Source organism: Neomonachus schauinslandi, chromosome X (assembly GCF_002201575.2).
Source record: "Neomonachus schauinslandi chromosome X, ASM220157v2, whole genome shotgun sequence".
Classification (NCBI taxonomy): Eukaryota; Metazoa; Chordata; class Mammalia; order Carnivora; family Phocidae; genus Neomonachus; species Neomonachus schauinslandi.
This window is the reverse complement of record NC_058419.1, coordinates 37954287-37973838: the sequence shown is the minus strand read 5'-3', so window position 1 is coordinate 37973838 and position 19552 is coordinate 37954287. Positions and strand designations below refer to the sequence as shown.

Here is a 19552-nt window from a genome sequence, read left to right as displayed (position 1 = left end):
TCTTCTTTATCCATTCATCTGTCGATGGACATCTTGGCTCTTTCCACAGTTTGGCTATTGTGGACATTGCTGCTATAAACATCGGGGTGCATGTACCCCTTCGGATCCCTACTTTTGTATCTTTGGGGTAAATACCCAGTAGTGCAATTGCTGGATCGTATGGTAGCTCTATTTTCAACTTTTTGAGGAACCTCCATACAGTTTTCCAGAGTGGCTGCACCAGCTTGCATTCCCACCAACAGTGTAGGAGGGTTCCCCTTTCTCCGCATCCCCGCCAACACCTGTCGTTTCCTGACTTGTTAATTTTAGCCATTCTGACTGGTGTGAGGTGGTATCTCATTGAGGTTTTGATTTGGATTTCCCTGATGCTGAGCGATATTGAGCACTTTTTCATGTGACACACGTATTTTAAGTCACTTGTCCAGAGTCACTCAGCCACAATGTGGTAGATCTGGAATTTGAGTGTACGTTTGTGCCAAACCCTGAATTCTTCACCATTATACTACATTTCCTTTCATTATTTCATTTCTTGCCTTGTCAGTAAGATGTTATTTTCTTGAGGGCAGATACTGTGTCTTATACCGATCACCTTTTCCCTACAGCACCTGGAACCATGTTAGACACATAGTAATGGATTGATTTATGTTTGTGGAACTCAACTTAATGGCATGAACTGACCCGGAAGAGAATTAAACCCGTGACATTTGCCATATTGCACCAGTTTCTTACCAACTAAGCTAATTCAGCTTGGTCTCCTACACAAAAACAAAAAAAGCTGACAAAATATTTGTGACCAAAGTAATGGCCAAGGCTTTGAGCTGTCAAGGAGATTTATAAGTATGACTAACTGAGCAGGAGTCCATCTCCAAGTTGTGCTGCTCAGTTCTGACCTTCAGTCTTGTCCTTTTGCTCTCTATGGAACTCCTTTTCTTACTTCGAATTTATTTCACCGTTCAACTCTCTCACATGATTTCCTTTCTCCCCCTCCCCGCCCTTTGCATCTTGAAGCTTTAGGCGAACTCTTCACCATTTGTTTATGAAACACATATGTGAGTCTTACTATATACCATGTGCTCTTCTAAGCACTTTATACATATTAACTCCATATAACAATCCTACAAATTGGGTACTGTTGTTCCCGTTGTACGGATGAGGGAACTCTCACAGGACTTTCTAGGGGCTCATTAGCCATTTCCCATACACAATAGAAATCTGAGCGGTAGGCTGGAGGTGGATATAAAGTGAAAACAAAAGCCTTTGGCTTTCATATGGCCAGTCACTTACCTGTTGGGCTGTGCTCAGGGTCTATAGAGGGCAGTGCAGGTATATTATTGGGGGATAGCTTTGCCACAAAACACCCAGGGGGTTCTGTTGCCCTTAGGCATGGCCCTCTCTCCCAATGGGCAGCCCAGAATCTTTTCCTACCTGGCCTACAGTCTAACTGACTCTCTCTCTCTCTCTCATACACACACGATCTCAAAACTTGGCGAGACCTGAGTGTGACTTCTCCCTCTGACTCTTCCTAGCCCTGTGATTTGTGGCAAGTCATGTAGTCAACTCGGTGTTTTGATGTTCTCAGCTGTGAAATTAAAGAAGATGGTAAAGATTATAATAAAAACTGAGGGATAAATCAGATGAGGCATTTGACTACTTAACCCAGTGATTGGCATGTAGAAATGCTCTATACATGTTTAAATGCTTTTGTGATTATTGATGTGTAAGACCTTTTTATATATTAGGGATAATCCACGCTATGGCATTTATGTAGCTTGTAGAACTGAATTTTGAGGACCCAGAACAGGCTTGTCTGTAGGTGGGAATTTCTTCGTTGTTTTGAATCTTGACATTGGTTTTATCTTCTCTATTTCTGACCTTTCATGGGCCCTTGGGATCAATTCCATCATCCTCACGATTTAACTTTTGGCGCCCAGAGAGCTAATTGGCTTTGTATAAATGCCAGCATTCTTTTAGGGCCAGTGGCAAAGCCTGGCACCGGAGTCCAGCTTTACCTGGACTATTAATGTGATGTTTCCCTCTCCCAGGGTGAATGTTTAGGCTGTGGCTAAACAAGACTGTTTATGCCCAGGGCCTCCCTTAGGCAGGCCCAGGGATAGAGTTAGGCCGGGCCTGGAATGGCAATTAATGACCCCTGCTCTAGGCACTTGAGGCTTGAGTGAGAGTCTTCAGCAATCAGTTCTCAGAGCACAGAGTGCCCCCTGGAATGACCCTGTTGTAAAAGCATGGTAACCTGGCCAGCCCTGGGAGGCCGGAGTGACATCACATTGGTGCTGGAGGACCGTGATTGCTTGGCGTGGCCTCAGAGCATTCTCCCCTTGGTCACCCCCCTGAAAGTGTATTACGCCTAGGCCAGGGGATGGATAAGATGGTAGAAAGACCCCTGAAACCCAAAGGGAGGAAACAGGAGCCTCTCTGACTCTCCACCTGAGGTCACATTTGTGAGGGAGGGTGGCGGGGGTGGGGGTGGGGCTCTGGTATCAAGCAGCGAGAGGGATATAAGAGTTTGGGGTCTCAAGTTAGATAAACCTGGGCTTGAATCTTGGCTCTTCTATCTTATGTGTGACATGAACCAGGCCACTTTGCTTCTCTGAATGAACTTGGTTTCCTCGTCAACAAATGGGAAAAGTAATTGTACCTGTCTCAGAAGATTGCTGTAAAAATTAAGTGAGAGAATTTATGTAAAGCAGTTAATTAGATAACTTGCCCAGATTATGTTAAGTGCACGTTATCATCATGCTTGTGGCATTGGTAGAAACGAGCAACAGTAATAAACAGACTGCGGGAAGTGAAAACCATCCTTGGAGCTTCTGTGCTGTTCTCATGGGTCTCCTTGTAATGTCTCTCCGTCTTAGGCACACATCTCTGAGCTTTGAGAGAATACCTAGAGTTCTTGAGGGCCTTCAAAGGGCGCCTGGGTAGCTCGGTCGGTTAAGTGTCTGCTTTGGCTTCAGGTCATGATCCCAGGGTCCTGGGATTGAGTTCCGCATTGGGCTTCCAGTGGCGAGTCTGCTTCTCCCTCTCCCTCTGCCCCTCCCCCCTGTTTGTGCGTGCACACTCTCTCTCCCTCTCTCTTTCTCTCAAATAAGTAAATAAAATCTTAAAAAAAACAAAAACAAAAACAAAAGTATGGGCTGCTTTCCCCTTCCGAGCATGGGAAAAATCCTGGTATCTCAGGGGTGCTGTGTGAGTGTGTGCGTGAGAGAGAGAGAGAGAGAGAGAGAGAGTCGACTCAGCACTGGTTGTACCTGACCCATCAAATCTGCTTTTCTTCACGAGGAAGTCCGTGTGTCATTCTTTTCTTCTCCCTCAGTTGTAAAGGACCATTTGCCTCGAATGATGAAAGAAGCTGCTGAAGTCCACCCTCAGCACTCTCTCAGGCAGAGTTGGTTCCTGACCTGGTTGTTCTTGACTTACGAAGGGTTTCTAGCATATGCTTCAACAAGTCCGGTATTAGGAAATGATTATTACCCGATGCTGGAGACCAGTGGTTTTCTTCTTCTCCTTCCTCCCCCCGCCCTTTTCCTTTTTTGTTTTGCCTTTAAGTCACAAAACCCAATCTGTAAAATCGATCAAAGCAAGCCTGAAGACTTTTCTAAGAAAGTCGGGGAACGCAGTTGACAAAACACTGCAGTCGGCTGGCTGGTTTGACTCGCCTTTTCACGCCTAGGCCGCTATTTGGGCGAAAGGATCGGACATGGGTGTGTAAATAAACAGCCATGTCACACGAAACAGGTACCCCAGTGCTCCAATCACAGGGCACTCGCTTGGCGGAGGCCCTCTTTTCAACTGTCGCCTGAGCTGTGGCGGCCGACGCTGCTGATGGGGACCGACTGGACGTTTAGGGAGCACGGAGCTCATTATGTAATCAAGTGTCATAGCCAAAGTGTGTTCAGGGAGCATCTGGGGGATTTTTGAGGCAGTGGTCAGAACATTTCATTAGTGCGGAATATGCTGCTTTAAATGGACTCTGCGCGCGCGCCAACTCCAGTGCCATTTTACCCAGAGAGCCACTTGTTTACGTGGCCTCCCGTAGGGCAGGGTATGACTTGACACATTTTTGCCTGCCCGTGCAACAGAGTCTGAGTGTGACCTGGACTTTATCTTTTTTTTTTTTTCTTTTTCCTTTTCTCCCCCTCCAGGCTCCAGATGCACATGCTGAATGGAGCGCTTCTAGCTCTGCTGTTTCCTGTGGTGAATACCCGGCTGGTAAGTTGCCTCTTGTAAGAACGTGCTGCCAACGTACAAACCAGTTATTTGCTCACTCCTTCAGTATCCAGCGCTTGCCCTCATCCTGCGCTCACGTACCCATGTGAGCTTTAAAATATGTACATATTTCATATTGCGGTTTGACATCGCCCTTCTTGGACGCAGGAGAGCTTGATAGGTAAGGGTGGGAGTATCTGATGGAACTCTGGGGCTGCATTAAGAGTTCAGGCCAGAACCAGGAGAGACCAAAAAAGCCTAAAGGAGCTCTTGAGAGGTTTGGTGGAGAGAAGGGGGGGGCAGGGAGCCCCATTTATTAGAGGTTTCCAGGTGTTCTGAGGGGCTCTCGTTTGGATTCAGCCACATTGGCCCAGAATAATCTGATGGGGAGCCTCAAAGCCTGTCTGCTTTGCCAAGGGCCCCATTGAGCAAGAATTAGTTTCTTTCCCCCATTTACCCAAACCCATAGGGCGGTCTGAGCCACCCCATACCCAGTGGCTAGCCAGTAGAATCCCACTGTAGCAGGGGGCTGGGTGTTAAAGGAGCATAGAGAGAAGAAGGAGCTCTAGGGCTGAGGTGGCAGGGCGCTGTCCTCAGACTCCCTCATGTGGCACTGTGGAGGGATTAGCCGGCCATGTTAGAAAGCACAGGAAAAGAAATCACCTGTAAAATCCTTCCTACTGCTTTCTATTTTCATGACTTAAATTTGCCTCATGCATTCAAGATCATAGTTTAAATCTCAAAATGATAATCCTTCCTCTTTGGATAGCATTTTATAGTTTACAAGGTCTTTTCACATGACAGCTGTGTGACGTAGATAAGGGCAAGCATTATGGCCTCTCGTTACGGAGGAAGACACTGACGTTCAGGGAGTCACACGAGGTCCAAGTGGCAGAGTTAGGAATGGAGAAGCCTCTAGATCCTATACGTGCAGCAATACTTCACTCTCTCCAACGATTTAGTCACACCCTCCCCACAAGTACTCATGTATACCCCTATGATCATTATATGTTTCTCGGTGCCTATTGTACATCAATAGAAATTAAAAGAAAATGCATTCATCTAAAGCAGTGATTTTGAACCCAGGCTTAAAATTTTGCTCCAGCCTCACCTAGAGGTACTTAAAAAAAACAAAACAAAACAAAAAATGATGAACAACAACAATGGAAAACCAACCAACCAAAATGACTGACGCCCTGGCCCCTCCCTTGGAGTGTCTGAACTCTTGATCTGTGACACAGCCTAGGTGGGCATAGTGTTTTTAAAAAGTGTTTCTAATGTGGAGCTGCAGTTGAGGACCACCGATTTTGTGCAGTGGCTCTGACTTAATGTCTGTCCATAGCAGTTCACCCAAGGAAATGGCTAAGAAATAAGGCTTGCTGGACCTCATCCCCAGAAGGTCAGATTAAGAGGATCTGGGATGACACCAGGAAATGAGCATTGGTAATAAGTCCCCAAGTAATGTCGACCCCTGGGGTCCTCAGACCCCTCTTGGAGAATCAGCATCCTGGGTGATCGTAATTCCAAATTACTCCAAGTGTGGGACTCCAGGTGAGGTCTGAGGACCAGCATCACGAGGGTGCTGCCTGTTAGAAAGGCAGGAGGTCCGACAGTCTATCTACAAGCGTATGAATAAGCGTATGAATAAATACACCACAGCAGCATTTCTGCACTAGGCCTGCTGACACTTCCGGAGTATTTACTGTGCGCCCGGTACTGTTCTAAGTGCTCTATGTGGGCTAATACATTTGATCCTCACAATAAACTTCTGAGGCAAGGCACTGATAATTATCCCCAAGATCAAAGTGCCGGCAGGGTTGGTTTTCTCTGAAGCCTCTCTCCTTGGCTTGCGGATGGCCGCCATCTTGATGCCTTTTCACATGGTCTTTTCTCTCTGCATGCACATCCCTAGTGCCTCTCTGTGTGTCCAAATTTCCTCTGGTAAGGACATTGGTCAGATTGGATTAGGGCCCACCTAATGGCCTCCTTTTAACTTAGTTCTTTAAAGGAGGTATTTCCAAATATAGTCACATTCTGAGATCAGGCCTTCAACATAAGAATTTTGGCGGGGACATAATTCAGCCCCTAACAGCTTTCTACTCTGTACAAAAAACAATGTTTCTCTCTCCTCCCCTCTCTCCCGCCCTTCCTCCCTCCCTTCTTTCCTTCTCTTTCTTCCTCTCCCCTTCTTCCCCTTTCTCACGGCAGATTTGCTATTATAGTTGCTATAACACCTAATACTTTCTGAATTCATATCAAGTTGTAGCCAGCCAGCTCATCAGGAATGTTCAAGAAACTTTCCTTAACACTGAAACTTCCTTGATGAGCTTAATGAGTGATTCCAATCAGTCTGGTAAATAATCTTGGTGCCCTTTTTTCTAAAATGAAGCTGAGACAAGCTCAGGGTGATGGCTCCATTTGCATGTGTCTTGTCAGCTGGGTTTGACTTGGTTATTTTAAATGGTTGGGACCCCTCCTGGGCTACCTCTGGCATTAGGAGCTCAGACTGACTTAAAACAAGACACGGGAAGGGGCGCCTGGGTGGCTCCAGTCGTTGGGCGGCTGCCTTCGGCTCGGGTCATGATCCCAGGGTCGTGGGATCGAGCCCCGCATCGGGCTCCCTGCTCGGCGGGAGGCCTGCTTCTCCCTCTCCCACTCCCCCTGCTTGTGTTCCCTCTCTCGCTCTCTCTCTCTCTGTCAAATAAATAAATAAAATCTTTTTATAAAAAAAACAACAACAAGACACAGGAAGACAGGCAACTCTATCTTAAGCCTGATGATCCAATTAGGTTGGAACTTAGCTTTTGACTTCTCTGTGCTCTTTCTTCTCGACCCTTTATATTTTTAATCTTCTTTTGTTGTTTTTTCTGAGTAGTAATATGGAAGCAAGGAAAAGAAAATGAGCTGGTGTGTATGTCAGTAACACAGTCACACGTATACTCACATGTACAAGGACAGAGAAGGAGGGAGTTTCAGGAAATTGCCACTGTCAGCTAAGGGATTTGGGGTCATCAGTGCATTTCCATTTGCTGTGCTCTGTCCTGTGACTTACTGGTCCTGGGATTTGCAGACCAGCTAGGGAATGCCCGGGTCCCAGTTTCTCCTGGCTCTCCATCCTAGCAGCTGATACCTTGGAGGAAGGAACATGTATTCCAATGGCTAATATTACAAGGAAATGGTCTTTGCTGCCAGGATTATGGAGAAGGTCTGTTTCTGGCTTCAGATGAAGTGTCTTAAGGGCGATTTTTCTTTTGCTCCTTGGAGGGAAGGAGAGAAAATGCATCATGGAACTATTGATTATTAGATTAGCAGGGAGCTAAAAGCTTGTCTGATCTCATCTCATCTTCTAGATGGGGTCCTTAGAAGCCAAGGTGGGTGCCCCTAAAATCCAGCTCTCCTGACTCAGACTTCAGAGCTCTTTTCCTATTCTGTGACTGGCGTTCAGGGCGAGTTTGAAAGCTGGTGAATCCAGATGCTGGAGATGCTTCTTAGCTTCTGTCCATCTAAAAGAGTTGGGTCATAGGTTTCTTTGAGAAGCTGAAGAAGACTGTAGAGTCTCTTCCCAGATAAATGCACAAACACAATTTTGCAGATAATTCCAGGAGACTGTCACCTGCTGTCTCCACACCCCCCCCCCCCCCGCCACCACCACTGACCCCTAGCCCATCCGTGGAGCCCATGTTAAGAACCCTCACCCAAGCTGACAGTAGCCCATGGCTTGACGAATCGATATGCTGCCTAGTTTTATGAGCTCCTTGTTATAGCCATTGGCTTTGGGGCTGGTGGTGAGGCTGGGTTCCTTATCCGTTGCCTGTGACTTAGCAAAATATATCTCTTCCAGGCCAAAACACCTTCTGGAAAGTAAAAGCCAAGAGGTGGGAGCTAAGTAGGTTGCCCATGGAACCTGGGTTACATATTAGATTTTCAGTTCCATCTCTTACCTTGCCAGGTTGATCTGGTCCTCAAGACTGAGGCCCTGGGCATGCATAAGCTGCATCCCCAGCCCTGTACCTTTTCTCCTCAAATGCCAATGAGAGTTCCTTCTGAATGCAGAGTGTTCTGAGCAAGGGAGAGTGGAGACAGAAAACAAACTTAAAACACCGTTATCAGCCCCCTTCCCAGACTGAAGACTCTAGCCCGGCCTATATTTGCGGTTGCAGCCATCTGTCTTCTATGAGAATAATAAGAAGAAGAATGGTAATGATTCTTTTCATCAAGCTCCTTTCTTCTTCAAGGCCCAAAGCCTTGTGTTTATTATTATCTCATTATCAAAATTGCCCATTATTGTGCAACCCTGTTGATCTCTCATGTTAGTTCTTTCCCCCTCCTTTCCCATTCTTGCCCGTTTGCTCGGTTCCTGTACTGTTAGATGGTTCTCTTGGATGTCCCTAACTCTGAGACTGAGCGGAAGGGGTTAGTAATGATATTTTCATTACTGGGGCAGCTCCTCAGCTTTCACAGTCGTTATCTTAATGTTCTCAAGGTGCACCTCGTCCCCATGTGTGCCTCTTGGAAAACTTTGCTTTCACCAAGGCAAATAGGCTTGAGAAACTTACTCTTTGCTAACTGGCACATTGAAATGTGCTAATTGACCTAGAAAAGTTATTTCTGTGACTGGCAAATTGAGCTATTTAAAAAACTTATAGTTTGGATTTTGGACCTCAGGTAGGGACAGAATATCCCTTTGCTTTCCTGAGAGTACTTAAATTATGAAAAGCTTGGTTTCAGAAGAGGCCTTTGCTTTCTGGAGAATCGATGTGGGCAAAATTGTGCCTCGGATGTGAAGAGTCTGGTGTTCCTGGGCCAAACTAAACCAAATGCTAGGGACTATTCTAGAATATGTCTAATCACCACCTTTATTTTAAGGTTAATCTTGGAGAATCTTCCATCCTCCATGAATCTATCCCAATCAAACAGTCCACCCAGACTTTTATTGAGCATGCTTTGGTATGACATGTTGTGCTGTGTGCTGCAGAAACAGCCAGGGTGTATTCCTGGCTCTCTAGGAACTTGCAGTTTAGTTAGAAAGATAAGGCATAAATTATGGCAGCATTAGAATTGAATCATGAAAAATGTATATCGCAAGGCAATTCAGGCTTAATTGCTAAATTGCAGTCGTTCCAAGTACTGAGATGGGAAGAGGATTAATGTTAGCATTTATCAGGAGCCTACTGTGTGTCAGGTAATTTACATATGTTATCATTTAACTTGCACAAGAACCCCATTTTACCTATGACGAAATTGGGGTTTAGAGAGGTTGAATGATTTGCTCAGCGTCACATGGTTTCTTTCTTTTTTTTTTTTTTAAGATTTTATTTATTTATTTGAGAGAGAATGAGAGAGAGAGAGAGCATGAGAGGGGGGAGGGTCAGAGGGAGAAACAGACCCCAGGATCACGACCTGAGCCGAAGGCAGTCGCTTAACCAACTGAGCCACCCAGGCGCCTGAGTTACATGGTTTCTAAAATGCTACAGCTAACCTCATGCACCCTGCACTCTAATACACTGTCTCCTGGAGAGACCAGTGGATTAAGTGGTCCAAAAAGTCTTCAGAGAGAAATAAAGCTCCAGCTGAGCCTCGAAGGGTGATTAGACTATGCATGCAGTTGCAGACAAGCAAAGCTGTTCAACTAAGGGAGTGCCATGGCCGGGGCATGGGGGTAGGATCCCGCACATTCATCACCGCACACTCATCACTGAGATTCTGAGGAGCAGGATGGAGAATCATAATTCTGGTGGTATGTGTAGACATTGTCACTTATTTGAAGGCCATCAGAAGATATCCACAACCCTGCTTCTGTTACGTCTTTTCACCCTTTATCATCGTGTTTAGATTCCTGTGCATTTCTTATCCTTCCCACCTCTACTGATAAGAATTCTTTACAGGTGGGGATGCCTGGATGGTTCAGTCAGTTAAGCGTCTGCCTTTGGCTCAGGTCATGATCCCAGGACGAGTCCCGCACCGCATCGGGCTCCTTGCTCAGCAGGGAGCCTGCATCTCCCTCTGCCTGCCTCTCTCTCTCTGACAAATAAATAAAATCTTAAAAAAAAAAAAAAAAAAGACTTCGTTACAGGTGGATGTGACTTCACAACCAGAAAAGCTCTTGCACAAATATCTCACCCTACTGTATTAAGAATATGGGTGTCTGGGGGCGGGGCACCTGGGTGGCTCAGTCGGTTGAGCGTCTGCCTCCGGCTCAGGTCATGATCCCAGGGTCCTGGGATCGAGCCCCACATCGGGCTCCCTGCTCAGTGGGGAGCCTGCTTCTCCCCCCTCTTTCTGCCACTCCACCTGCTTGTGTGCTCTCTCTGAAAAATAAGTAAATTTTAAAATCTTAAAAAAAAAAAAAAAAGAATATGGATGTCAGGAGCAAGGGTATGGATGCAGGTTCATATCCTGGCTGTGCTATTCCTGTGTGTGTGTGCACGCACATGTGAAAAAGAGAGAGGGAATGAGAGAGGGAGAGGGAGGGAACTTGGCCAAGTTACTTAACTTCCGTGGACCACAGTTCTCCCATCTATAAAATGAAGGTGATAGTAGTGCTTACCTCTTAAAGCTATCCTGAGGATTAAGTCATTAATATGAGTAAAGCATGCAGCCCAGCACCTGGCAAACAGGAAGCGCTCAATCAGTGTTAGCTGTTAGTTATTAGTCTGGGATCCTCACAAAAATCCTGTGAGGTGGAATTGGCATAACCGTTTTTATAGATTGAGCCCTCCGAAATTTTTTTTTTCTTTTAAAGATTTTATTCATTCACTTGAGAGAGACAGAGGGCACACAAGCAGGGGGAGAGGCAGAGGGAGAGGGAGAAGCAGTCTCCCCGCTGAGCCAACCTGGAGCCCGACGTGGGGCTCGATCCCAGGACCCGGAGATCACGACCCAAGCCGAAGGCAGACGCCCAACCATCTGCCCAGAGCCCTCCCAAGTTTTAAGTAGCTTGTATAGGGACACAGAGACAGACCTGGCCTGAGAGTTTTGGTCCTTCTGATACAAAGCTCATGGACTTCCTCCTCTCTCCTAATTACTTAAATTGATTTTCAAGTATTGAGCCAAATCAACTCTTTGTGGTAAATTTTATACAATACCCATTAGAGATTTGGGGGATTGATTATACTTTTAGGATTTTTTAAAAATAAAAATAGGATATGCTCATTGAAAAACCAGTAGGAATATAAAGAGAAAGCTAATTATTTTACCCACCAATGTTCAATCCTGCCCCCCCAGGGGTAAGTTGTGATAAAGGCTTGTGTATATCTCTACATTTTTCCTTTGCTCATAATAGGCATTACACTGTAAACATTGCTCCAGTTTATTTTCCTTTAACCTAGCAGTAGGTAATCAGTAATCTTTGCAGATAATGGACGTAACTCATTCTTTTTTGATGGCTGCTTAGCACTCTGTAGTTCGGTTGGACTGTATATTCAGCCAGTCCTCTGGGTTCCCAGCACTACGTCATAACTAGTCTTTGTGGGCAAGGATAGAGTCTTTTGTGGTGTCTACCCCCTGTAAGACCTTGTACCTAGTATATGGTAAGTATCCACAGATAGAATAAATGAATTAGTCAGCAATCTAAACCTGTCTTGCTCAGGGAAATCCCAGGGATCCCTCTCACACATGTCCTGAGATCTTGAGAGTGAAGACAGAGGGATGATAGATGACATTTTTCCCAGGTGAATTATTTTTTTAACCACTTAAAATAATGATGTTTTCCTGATTACAACAAAAGACATGTTTATGGGTGAAAATTTGTGAAATACAGAAAAGTATAAGTGAAAAATAAAAATCACCACCAATGCAAAGGTGGTTATATTTCAATACATTTTATTTTAAGATTTTATTTACTTATTTGAGAGAAAGAGTGAGAGAATGAGCAGGGGGAGGAGCAGAGAGAGAGAGAGAAGCAGACTCTCCGCTGAGCAGGGAGCCAGACACGGGGTTCAATCCCAGGACCTTGAGATCATGACCTGAGCCAAAGGCAGACGCCTAACCGACTGAGCCACCCAGGCGCCCCTTTTCAATACATATAAAAAACAACAACAACAAAAAGCATGAGATTTTTGTGCCTTTGTCTTTACAAATGTATAAATGTTTTATTTACAAAAGTAATACCCGTTCATAATGAAAAAAAATTTTCTTTTTTTTTTTTTTAAAGATTTTATTTATTTATTTGACAGAGAGAGACACAGTGAGAGCAGGATCACAAGCAGGGGGAGAGGGAGAGGGAGAAACAGGCTTCCCGCGGAGCAGGGAGCCCGATGCGGGGCTCGATCCCAGGACCCTGGGATCATGACCTGAGCCGAAGGCAGGCGCTTAACGACTGAGCCACCCAGGCGCCCCGAAAAAAAATTTTCTTATCTATAAACTGGTGCCCAGGTGAATGGAGATAATGTGTGGTAAGCACTTCGAGGAGTGCCTGGCACATAGCGTCAAATGCTGTTGCTGTTACTGCTGTTCCCAATATTATCTTAGAAATCGAGGGGCGTTCTATGGGCATGTGCTTTTTGTGATGTTCCTCCACAGTACTTTGCCCCCTGCCCCTTAAGCTGTTGGGTGATGGTGAAGTAAAGGGGGCTTTGTTTCTGAATTAGCCATGCTGAGCAAGATTAAAATTCCCTGGCAGGCTTCCTTTTCCACACTAACAGCACCTTTGTTTGTTGCATTTGTTTCAAAGACAGCCTGTTTGCTTTGAGAACTGGCCAGCTCGCTCTCCTCCATTCTGACAGGTGAATTAGGCCCCCTCCTGGTTTTTCTTCTCATTTGAAGAAAATGTCCAGACCTTTGGGTTTGCCAGTGAGGCCCAAGCCCTTCAGCCCATGGAGGGAGCGGCAGCAGTGAGCGAGAATACCAGGCAGTAGCCTTTTTGCCTCCAGAGCTTGTTGGTTCTCTGCCTTTGTTTCATTTTCTTAAAATGAGATTAGAAGCGCCAGCCTCCAGCAGTTGTAACCGATGCTTTTCATCCAACCTTGAGCCATTAACCCCAAGCAGTATATCTTTATGCAATAAAAGCCTTATCTGGTGGGTGATATCACTCTCTCCAGTCTGTGGACCAGGTGTTCTTATGTTTTTAAATTTTATTTATTTGAGAGGGAGAGTGAGTGAGGCCACAAGTTGGGGGGAAGGGTAGAGGAAGAGGGAGAAGCAGACCCCCTGCTGAGCAGGGAGCCTGATGCAGGGCTCAATCCCAGGACCCCCGGATCATGACCTGAGTCGAAGGCAGACACTTAAGCGACTGAGCCACCCAGGTGCTCCTGTGGACCAGTTGTTCTTAACCCCGGCTGCATAGTTAGAAACACCAGAGCCAATTTAAAAACATACCCATTTTCAAAAAGCACCCCAGGTAATTCCGATGTGCAGCTCTGCTGTGCATCCTGTTCCAGTCCCAACCTGCTGCTGAGTGGCACTTGGCGCTTTGAACGAGGTAATGTCACTTCATCGAGCTTCCCATTTCCTCATTTGTCAAATGGGATTAGTAATATCTGCTCTCTCTACCTCACAGATAGGTTATAAAGAAGAGATAACCGGTAACAAAAGAAAACAGAGATAGCAAAGAGCTTTGGAAAGTTAAAAGCACTACACAAATGAGTACTTGCCTTGTTAGCTCTCCCTTCAGTCACTTTTTTTAGGGGGGTTTACTGAAGATGTAATTCACATACCATAAATCTGTCCTTTTAAAATGTACAATTCAATGTTTTTAGTGTGTATCCTCAGAGTTGTGCAATCATCACCACTATATTTAATTTTAGAACATTGTCATCATCCCCCAAAGCAGCATTGTATACCTGTTAATAAGGAAACATTTTCCTCTACCCTTCAATATTCTTCTGGCTGGTCTAAGAATTAAATTGACACAAGACGATTAACAGGAGAAAAAAATTCCTTTGTACATAGAGAGGTCCCATAAATATGGGACCTAAGCAGTGACCAAGAGGCAGCTTTTATACTTTTTAGACAAAGAAACAATAAATTTAAGAGGAACTGACAAGACAAAGAAAACTTAAGTTTGAGAGCTTTAATTTGTAAGGAATTCTAAACAGAATTTGGGCTGGGGTAGTAAATTACTAAAAGTAATAAGATGTGTTTATAGAGGCTTCTTTGGCCCTGGATTCATTGCCTTTGCTGATAAGGAAGTCTCTCTACTTTCTGGTGCAGGGAAGGTAGCTTTCACATGGAAACTGTATTTCCTGCTTTCTGGAGACAAAAGGCGGAACATCAGTGTTTTCTTGCACTGGCTGTTTCTTAAGTAACTTTAACTTAAAATAATCATGCCACCGTGGCATATCTTGGGGCAGCTGCCCTGGGCCCCCAGTACCCATTCGTGGTGTCCCTCTATTCTCCCCTCTCCAGGATCTTGCCACTGTTAATCAACTTTCTGTCTATGGATTTGCCTATTCTGGACATTTCATTTAATTGAAATCATATAATATGTGGCCTTTTCTGAATGACTTCTTTCGTTCAACATAAAGTTTCAAGTTCATCCATTGTTGTTGTTGCATGTATCAGTACTTCATTCTTTTTTTGTGGGTGAATAATATTCCCTTGTATGATATACCACATTTTGTTTATTCATTTATCCACTGATGGCCATTTAGGTTGTTTCCACCTTTTGGCCATTGTGAATAATGCCACGGTGAACATTCTTGTAAAAGTATCTGTTTGAATGTTAACTTTTGGGTAGATATCTAGAAGTGGAATTGCTGGATTATATGGTAACTCTGTTTTTTAACCTTTTGAGGAGCTGCCAGATTGTTCTCCAAAGTGGCTATACAGTTTTATATTCCTACCAGCAGTGTACGAGGGTTCCAGTTTCTCTGCATTCTCACCAACACTTTGTATTGTTGGACCTTTTTTATTATAACCATCCTAGTGGGTGTGAAGTGATGTCTCACTGTAGATTTGATTTGCATTTCCCTGATGATGAATGATGTTGAACACCTTATCATGTACTTATTGGCCACTTGTATGTCTTCTCTCAGGAAATGTCTTTTCAAATTCTTTCCCATTTTTTGTTGGGTTATTTGTTTTTTATTGTTTTGACAGTTTTTATATATTTTGGATACTAGACTCTTATCAGATATGCGATTTGAAATATATTCTTCCATTCTGTGGGTTGTCTTTGCATTTTATTTATGGTAATCCTTTGAAGCACAGAATCTTTAAACTCTGATGAAGTCAAATCTCTAATTTTTCCTTGGCTGCTTGCGATTTTGGTATCCTAAGAAACTATTGCCTAGTCCACAGCCATGAAGTTTTATGACTGTTTTCTCATCAGAGTTTCATGGCATTAGCTCTTACATTTAGGTCTATGATCCATTTCAAGTTAATTTTTATATGTAGTGTGAGGAAGGGGTCCAAATTCATTCTTTCGCATATGGATATCTAGTTGTCCTGGCACCATTTGTTGAAATGTCTTGGAACGCTTGTCAAAACTCATTCAAAAATAAAAGTAAGGGTTTATTTCTGGGCCATCAATTCTATCCCATTGATGTTATGTCTCTCCTTATGCCAGCACCACACTGTCTTGATTATTGTAGCTTTGTAGAAAGCTTTGAAACTGGAAAGTGTGAGTCCTCCAGATTTGTTTGTCTTTTTCAAGATTATTTTGGCCATTCTGGTGCCCTGCATTTCCATATGAATTTCAGGATCATCTTGTCAATTTCTGCAAAGCAGTCAGAGGGGTAGCATTAAATGTAGATCAGTTTGAAGAGTATTGCTCTCTTAACAATATTAAGCCCTCCAGTCTGTGAACACAGAATGTGTTCTATCTATGTATTTTGGTCTTCGATGATGTTTTGTAGTTTTTAGAGTGTAGGTTTTACCCTTCTTTTGTTGTGTCTATTCTTATGTATTTTCTTCCTCTTTTTTAAAAAAAGATTTTATTTATTTGGGGGAGAGAGAGAACAAGAGAGAGCATGAGCAGGGCAGAGGGAGAGGGAGAAGTAGGTTCCCCGCTGAGTAGGGAGCCTGACACGGGGCTCCATCCCAGGGCCCTAAGATCATGACCTGAGCCCAAGGCAGATGCTGAATCGCGTGAGCCACCCAGGCGCCCCTGTGTTTTATTCTTTTTAATGGTATTGCAAATGGAATTGTTAATTTCATTTTCAGATTGCTCTTTGCTACTCTAGAAATACAGTTCATCTTTTCTGAATTGATCTTGTATCCTGCAACCTTTTGGAACTCATTTATTACTGCTAATATTTTTGTCTGTGTGTGGATTTTTCGAGTTTTTTTTTTTTTTTTTTTTTTTAATGGATAAGATCATGTCATCTGCAAATAGAGATAGTTTTACTTCTCCTTTCCCATCTGGATGCCTTATATTTGTTCTTCTTGCCCAGTTGCCCTGGCTGGAACCTTTAGTACAGTGTTTGGTTTTTTTTGTTTTTGCTTTCAAAAGATTTTATGTATTTCTTTGACAGAGACACAACGAGAGAGGGAACACAAGCAGGGGGAGTGGGAGAGGGAGAAGCCAGCTTCCCGTGGAGCAGGGAGCCCGATGCAGGGCTCGATGCGGGGCTCAATCCCAGGACCCTGGGATCATGACCTGAGCCGAAGGCAGACACTTAACGACTGAGCCACCCAGGCGCCCCTAGTACAGTGTTGAATAGAAGTGGCAAGAGTGGACATCCTTGTCTTTTCTCATCTTAGGGGGAAAGCATCAGTCTTTCATCATCGAGTATGATTTTAGCTGTGGGTTTTTCACAGATGCCCTTATCAGGTTGATGAGGTTTCCTCAGTGACCTTTAATAAATGTTTACTATTGGAGAACTGTGGGTGGTAGGATATTGCTTATGGTGGAGTTACTTAGTCATTCAAAGTTTGGAATTGCTTTGGGTGAGAAAATGTCACTTAGTCCCAGGGGAGGCATTGCAGTACTTCAGGGTCTCAGAGTCATCTACATTCAAATTAAAATATGGAAGCTTAAGCATATTTGAAAGAACAGATAAAGCTAATAGAGTTTCTCTTAAATTACAGTGATACTGCATTGCCCTAAGAGAATTAAAGGCAAATAAAAGGAAACTTCAGTGCTGGCATATAGTAGCTTATGGAATAGTAGCTGGTTATGGAATAGCTCATATGCTTAGGGTAGGTTTATTAGTTCAGACCGCGATAACAAATGTAAATGTCTCTTACAAAGTGTAACTTACTCCATTTTCAGAGTTGCTTTTGTGTCTGCAGGTTTCTTCAAAATAACCGGCTTAGAATAACCAGTTTGCCAAAGAGGCATATCTTGGGGTGGCAAAATTTGTTCCCCTAACAGAAACAAAGAGATTAAGCAATCCACCTAAAGGCACTGAGCTAGTGAGTGGCCAGCTTGCAAGTTAGAACCCATGTTTCTGTTTCCAAAGCCCATTCTCTTTCCACTACACCACCCCACCTTCCATATGGTATCCCAAGTCCTTGACACTCAAAGTGTGGTCCACCGGCGGCAGAATTGGCCTCCCCTGGGAACTTACTAGAAATTCAGTCTTGGGACCCATCCTAGACCTATAGTCTCTGTTTTAGCAAGATCTCCTGGGGATTGGTGTACACGGGAAATTTTCAGAAGGCCTGGGAAGCAAGATTGAGAGGAAGCAAGTGATCGATATAGTGTACAAAGGAGCAAAGGCAGCTCAGTCCTACTCAGCTCTCGTTCTGCTACTGTTCTGTCCTTTAAGGAGACCTATCTTCCAGCAGGGGTGGGTGGGGAATATATGGTAAAAATGATCAGGGACCCAGCTGTTGCAACTGAGGCCTAAACTATAGGGCTTGGCAAAAATTGAGGTATTTTGCACTTTACAGTATGGAAGTTATACCTCAACAAAAAAGAAAGTAGAAAATTAGGACCTGAAATCCTAAAATCCACTGCAGGTGAATTTTACAATTCATAGAGCATAAATAGGTGAGGAAAGTAAAGTCAAAATCGCCATTTTGATTTTTGAAAGGAGCAAAGGTTAAATACTGGGAGTTCTAGATCTAAGAGATACCCATTTGGAAGAGCCTCCAGCCAAATTGAGGAACATTGTATGAGGCAGTTGGTCTCTGGCCACATGGAACAGGACCAGGAGCCAGCGCAGGCTCCCCAGAATACATTATTGTGAAACTTACTATGTTTTGTTTTGATAGGATTATTCCAATGTTAATTAGGGGAAGCCAGAGTATAATCTGGATGTTGGTAAGTCATTTTCCCAAGAACTAAGCTAGACAAGCTAGGGAGAACGAAGGTCTCGGTAATGGCCAGTGTGTAGTTAGCTGGCTTCATGGTTTGTTGAACTAATTTAAGGGGTTGATGGCAACTCAGATCAAGGCACAGATGTCTCCCCAAAGGGTCAGATTTGCTTGTGTCCCAAAGCTGGGAAAGATGGCTATGTTGGGCGACAGTTTCAATATTCCAAAACATCCTGAGGAACAGAAAGGAAATTTTTTAGGAGTCAAGGTACAACTCAAATATTTGCTTCAAAAAATCAACTGGATCCTAGCACTTTCAAGCTTGGGAGGCCCTGAGAAACTCAAGTAATCTAACTATGTCATATTGCACATGATAGAGCCCAGAAATCGTATGGCCAGTGAGCAACAGCTTTATGACCAGAACTCAGGTCTCCTGACTCCCAGACCAGTGCTCTTTCTGCCTCCCCTGTTGCATAAGTACTGAATGGGATGCTCAGTGTGTGTGGGGGGGGAGGGGGGACAGCTGGGTGGACAGCTGTGGGCACCAGCTGGGTATCCTACCATTTAACTCATTCTGACACTGCCTGGAGGTAGTATCAGATAGCACAGGTTAAGGGCTCAGTCCTATGAGACTGCTCCCCATTTCTGATGCCAATCACAAGTCCAGCTTGTCACCTGTGCTTCCAACTGACTGGCTCTAAATTGGAGGTTCCCATGACCCACCCCCCCCCAGGTTCGATGAACTTGATAGAGTGGCTCACGGAAGTCAGAAACATTGACTGATGTGTATCAGTTTATTAGAAAGGATCTTTGAAGGGCAGCCAGATGAAGAGGTATATAGGGTAGAGTTCAGAAGGGTCCGAAGCAGGTGTGCCATTCACCTGGCATGTGAACGTATTCACCAGCTGGGAAGCTCATCAACTCTTGTTGTTCAAGAGTTTTTATTACAGAGCCCGATGCGTAGCCACCCTTTCCCAGAGGTCAGTGGGCATGGCTGAACATCGCCGCCCCCCCCCCGCCCCATCGCTTTCTTGTGACTGCCCCCATCCTGAGGCCCTGGTTCCCTTGGCGGTCATAGGCTTAAAGCCCCACCTCGTGGGGACTGGCCAGCCACCCTGCAGCTGGGCATGAGGTCTGGGGCACAAGGCAGGTGTGTCCTGTGGTGGTGTTGTCCTTTGAATTATCACCC

The 19552-nt window shown here is 44.5% G+C and overlaps 1 protein-coding gene across 1 annotated transcript in view; it reads left to right on the top strand.

Moving 5' to 3' along the window:
• Window positions 1–19552, top strand: part of TMEM164 (transmembrane protein 164) — a 157070-nt gene that overhangs the window by 89258 nt on the left and 48260 nt on the right. Inside the window, exon 4 of the mRNA XM_044911814.1 lies at window positions 4158–4224. Coding sequence (XP_044767749.1) covers window positions 4158–4224 — 67 coding nt within the window. The remainder of the gene's footprint in view (window positions 1–4157; window positions 4225–19552) is intronic.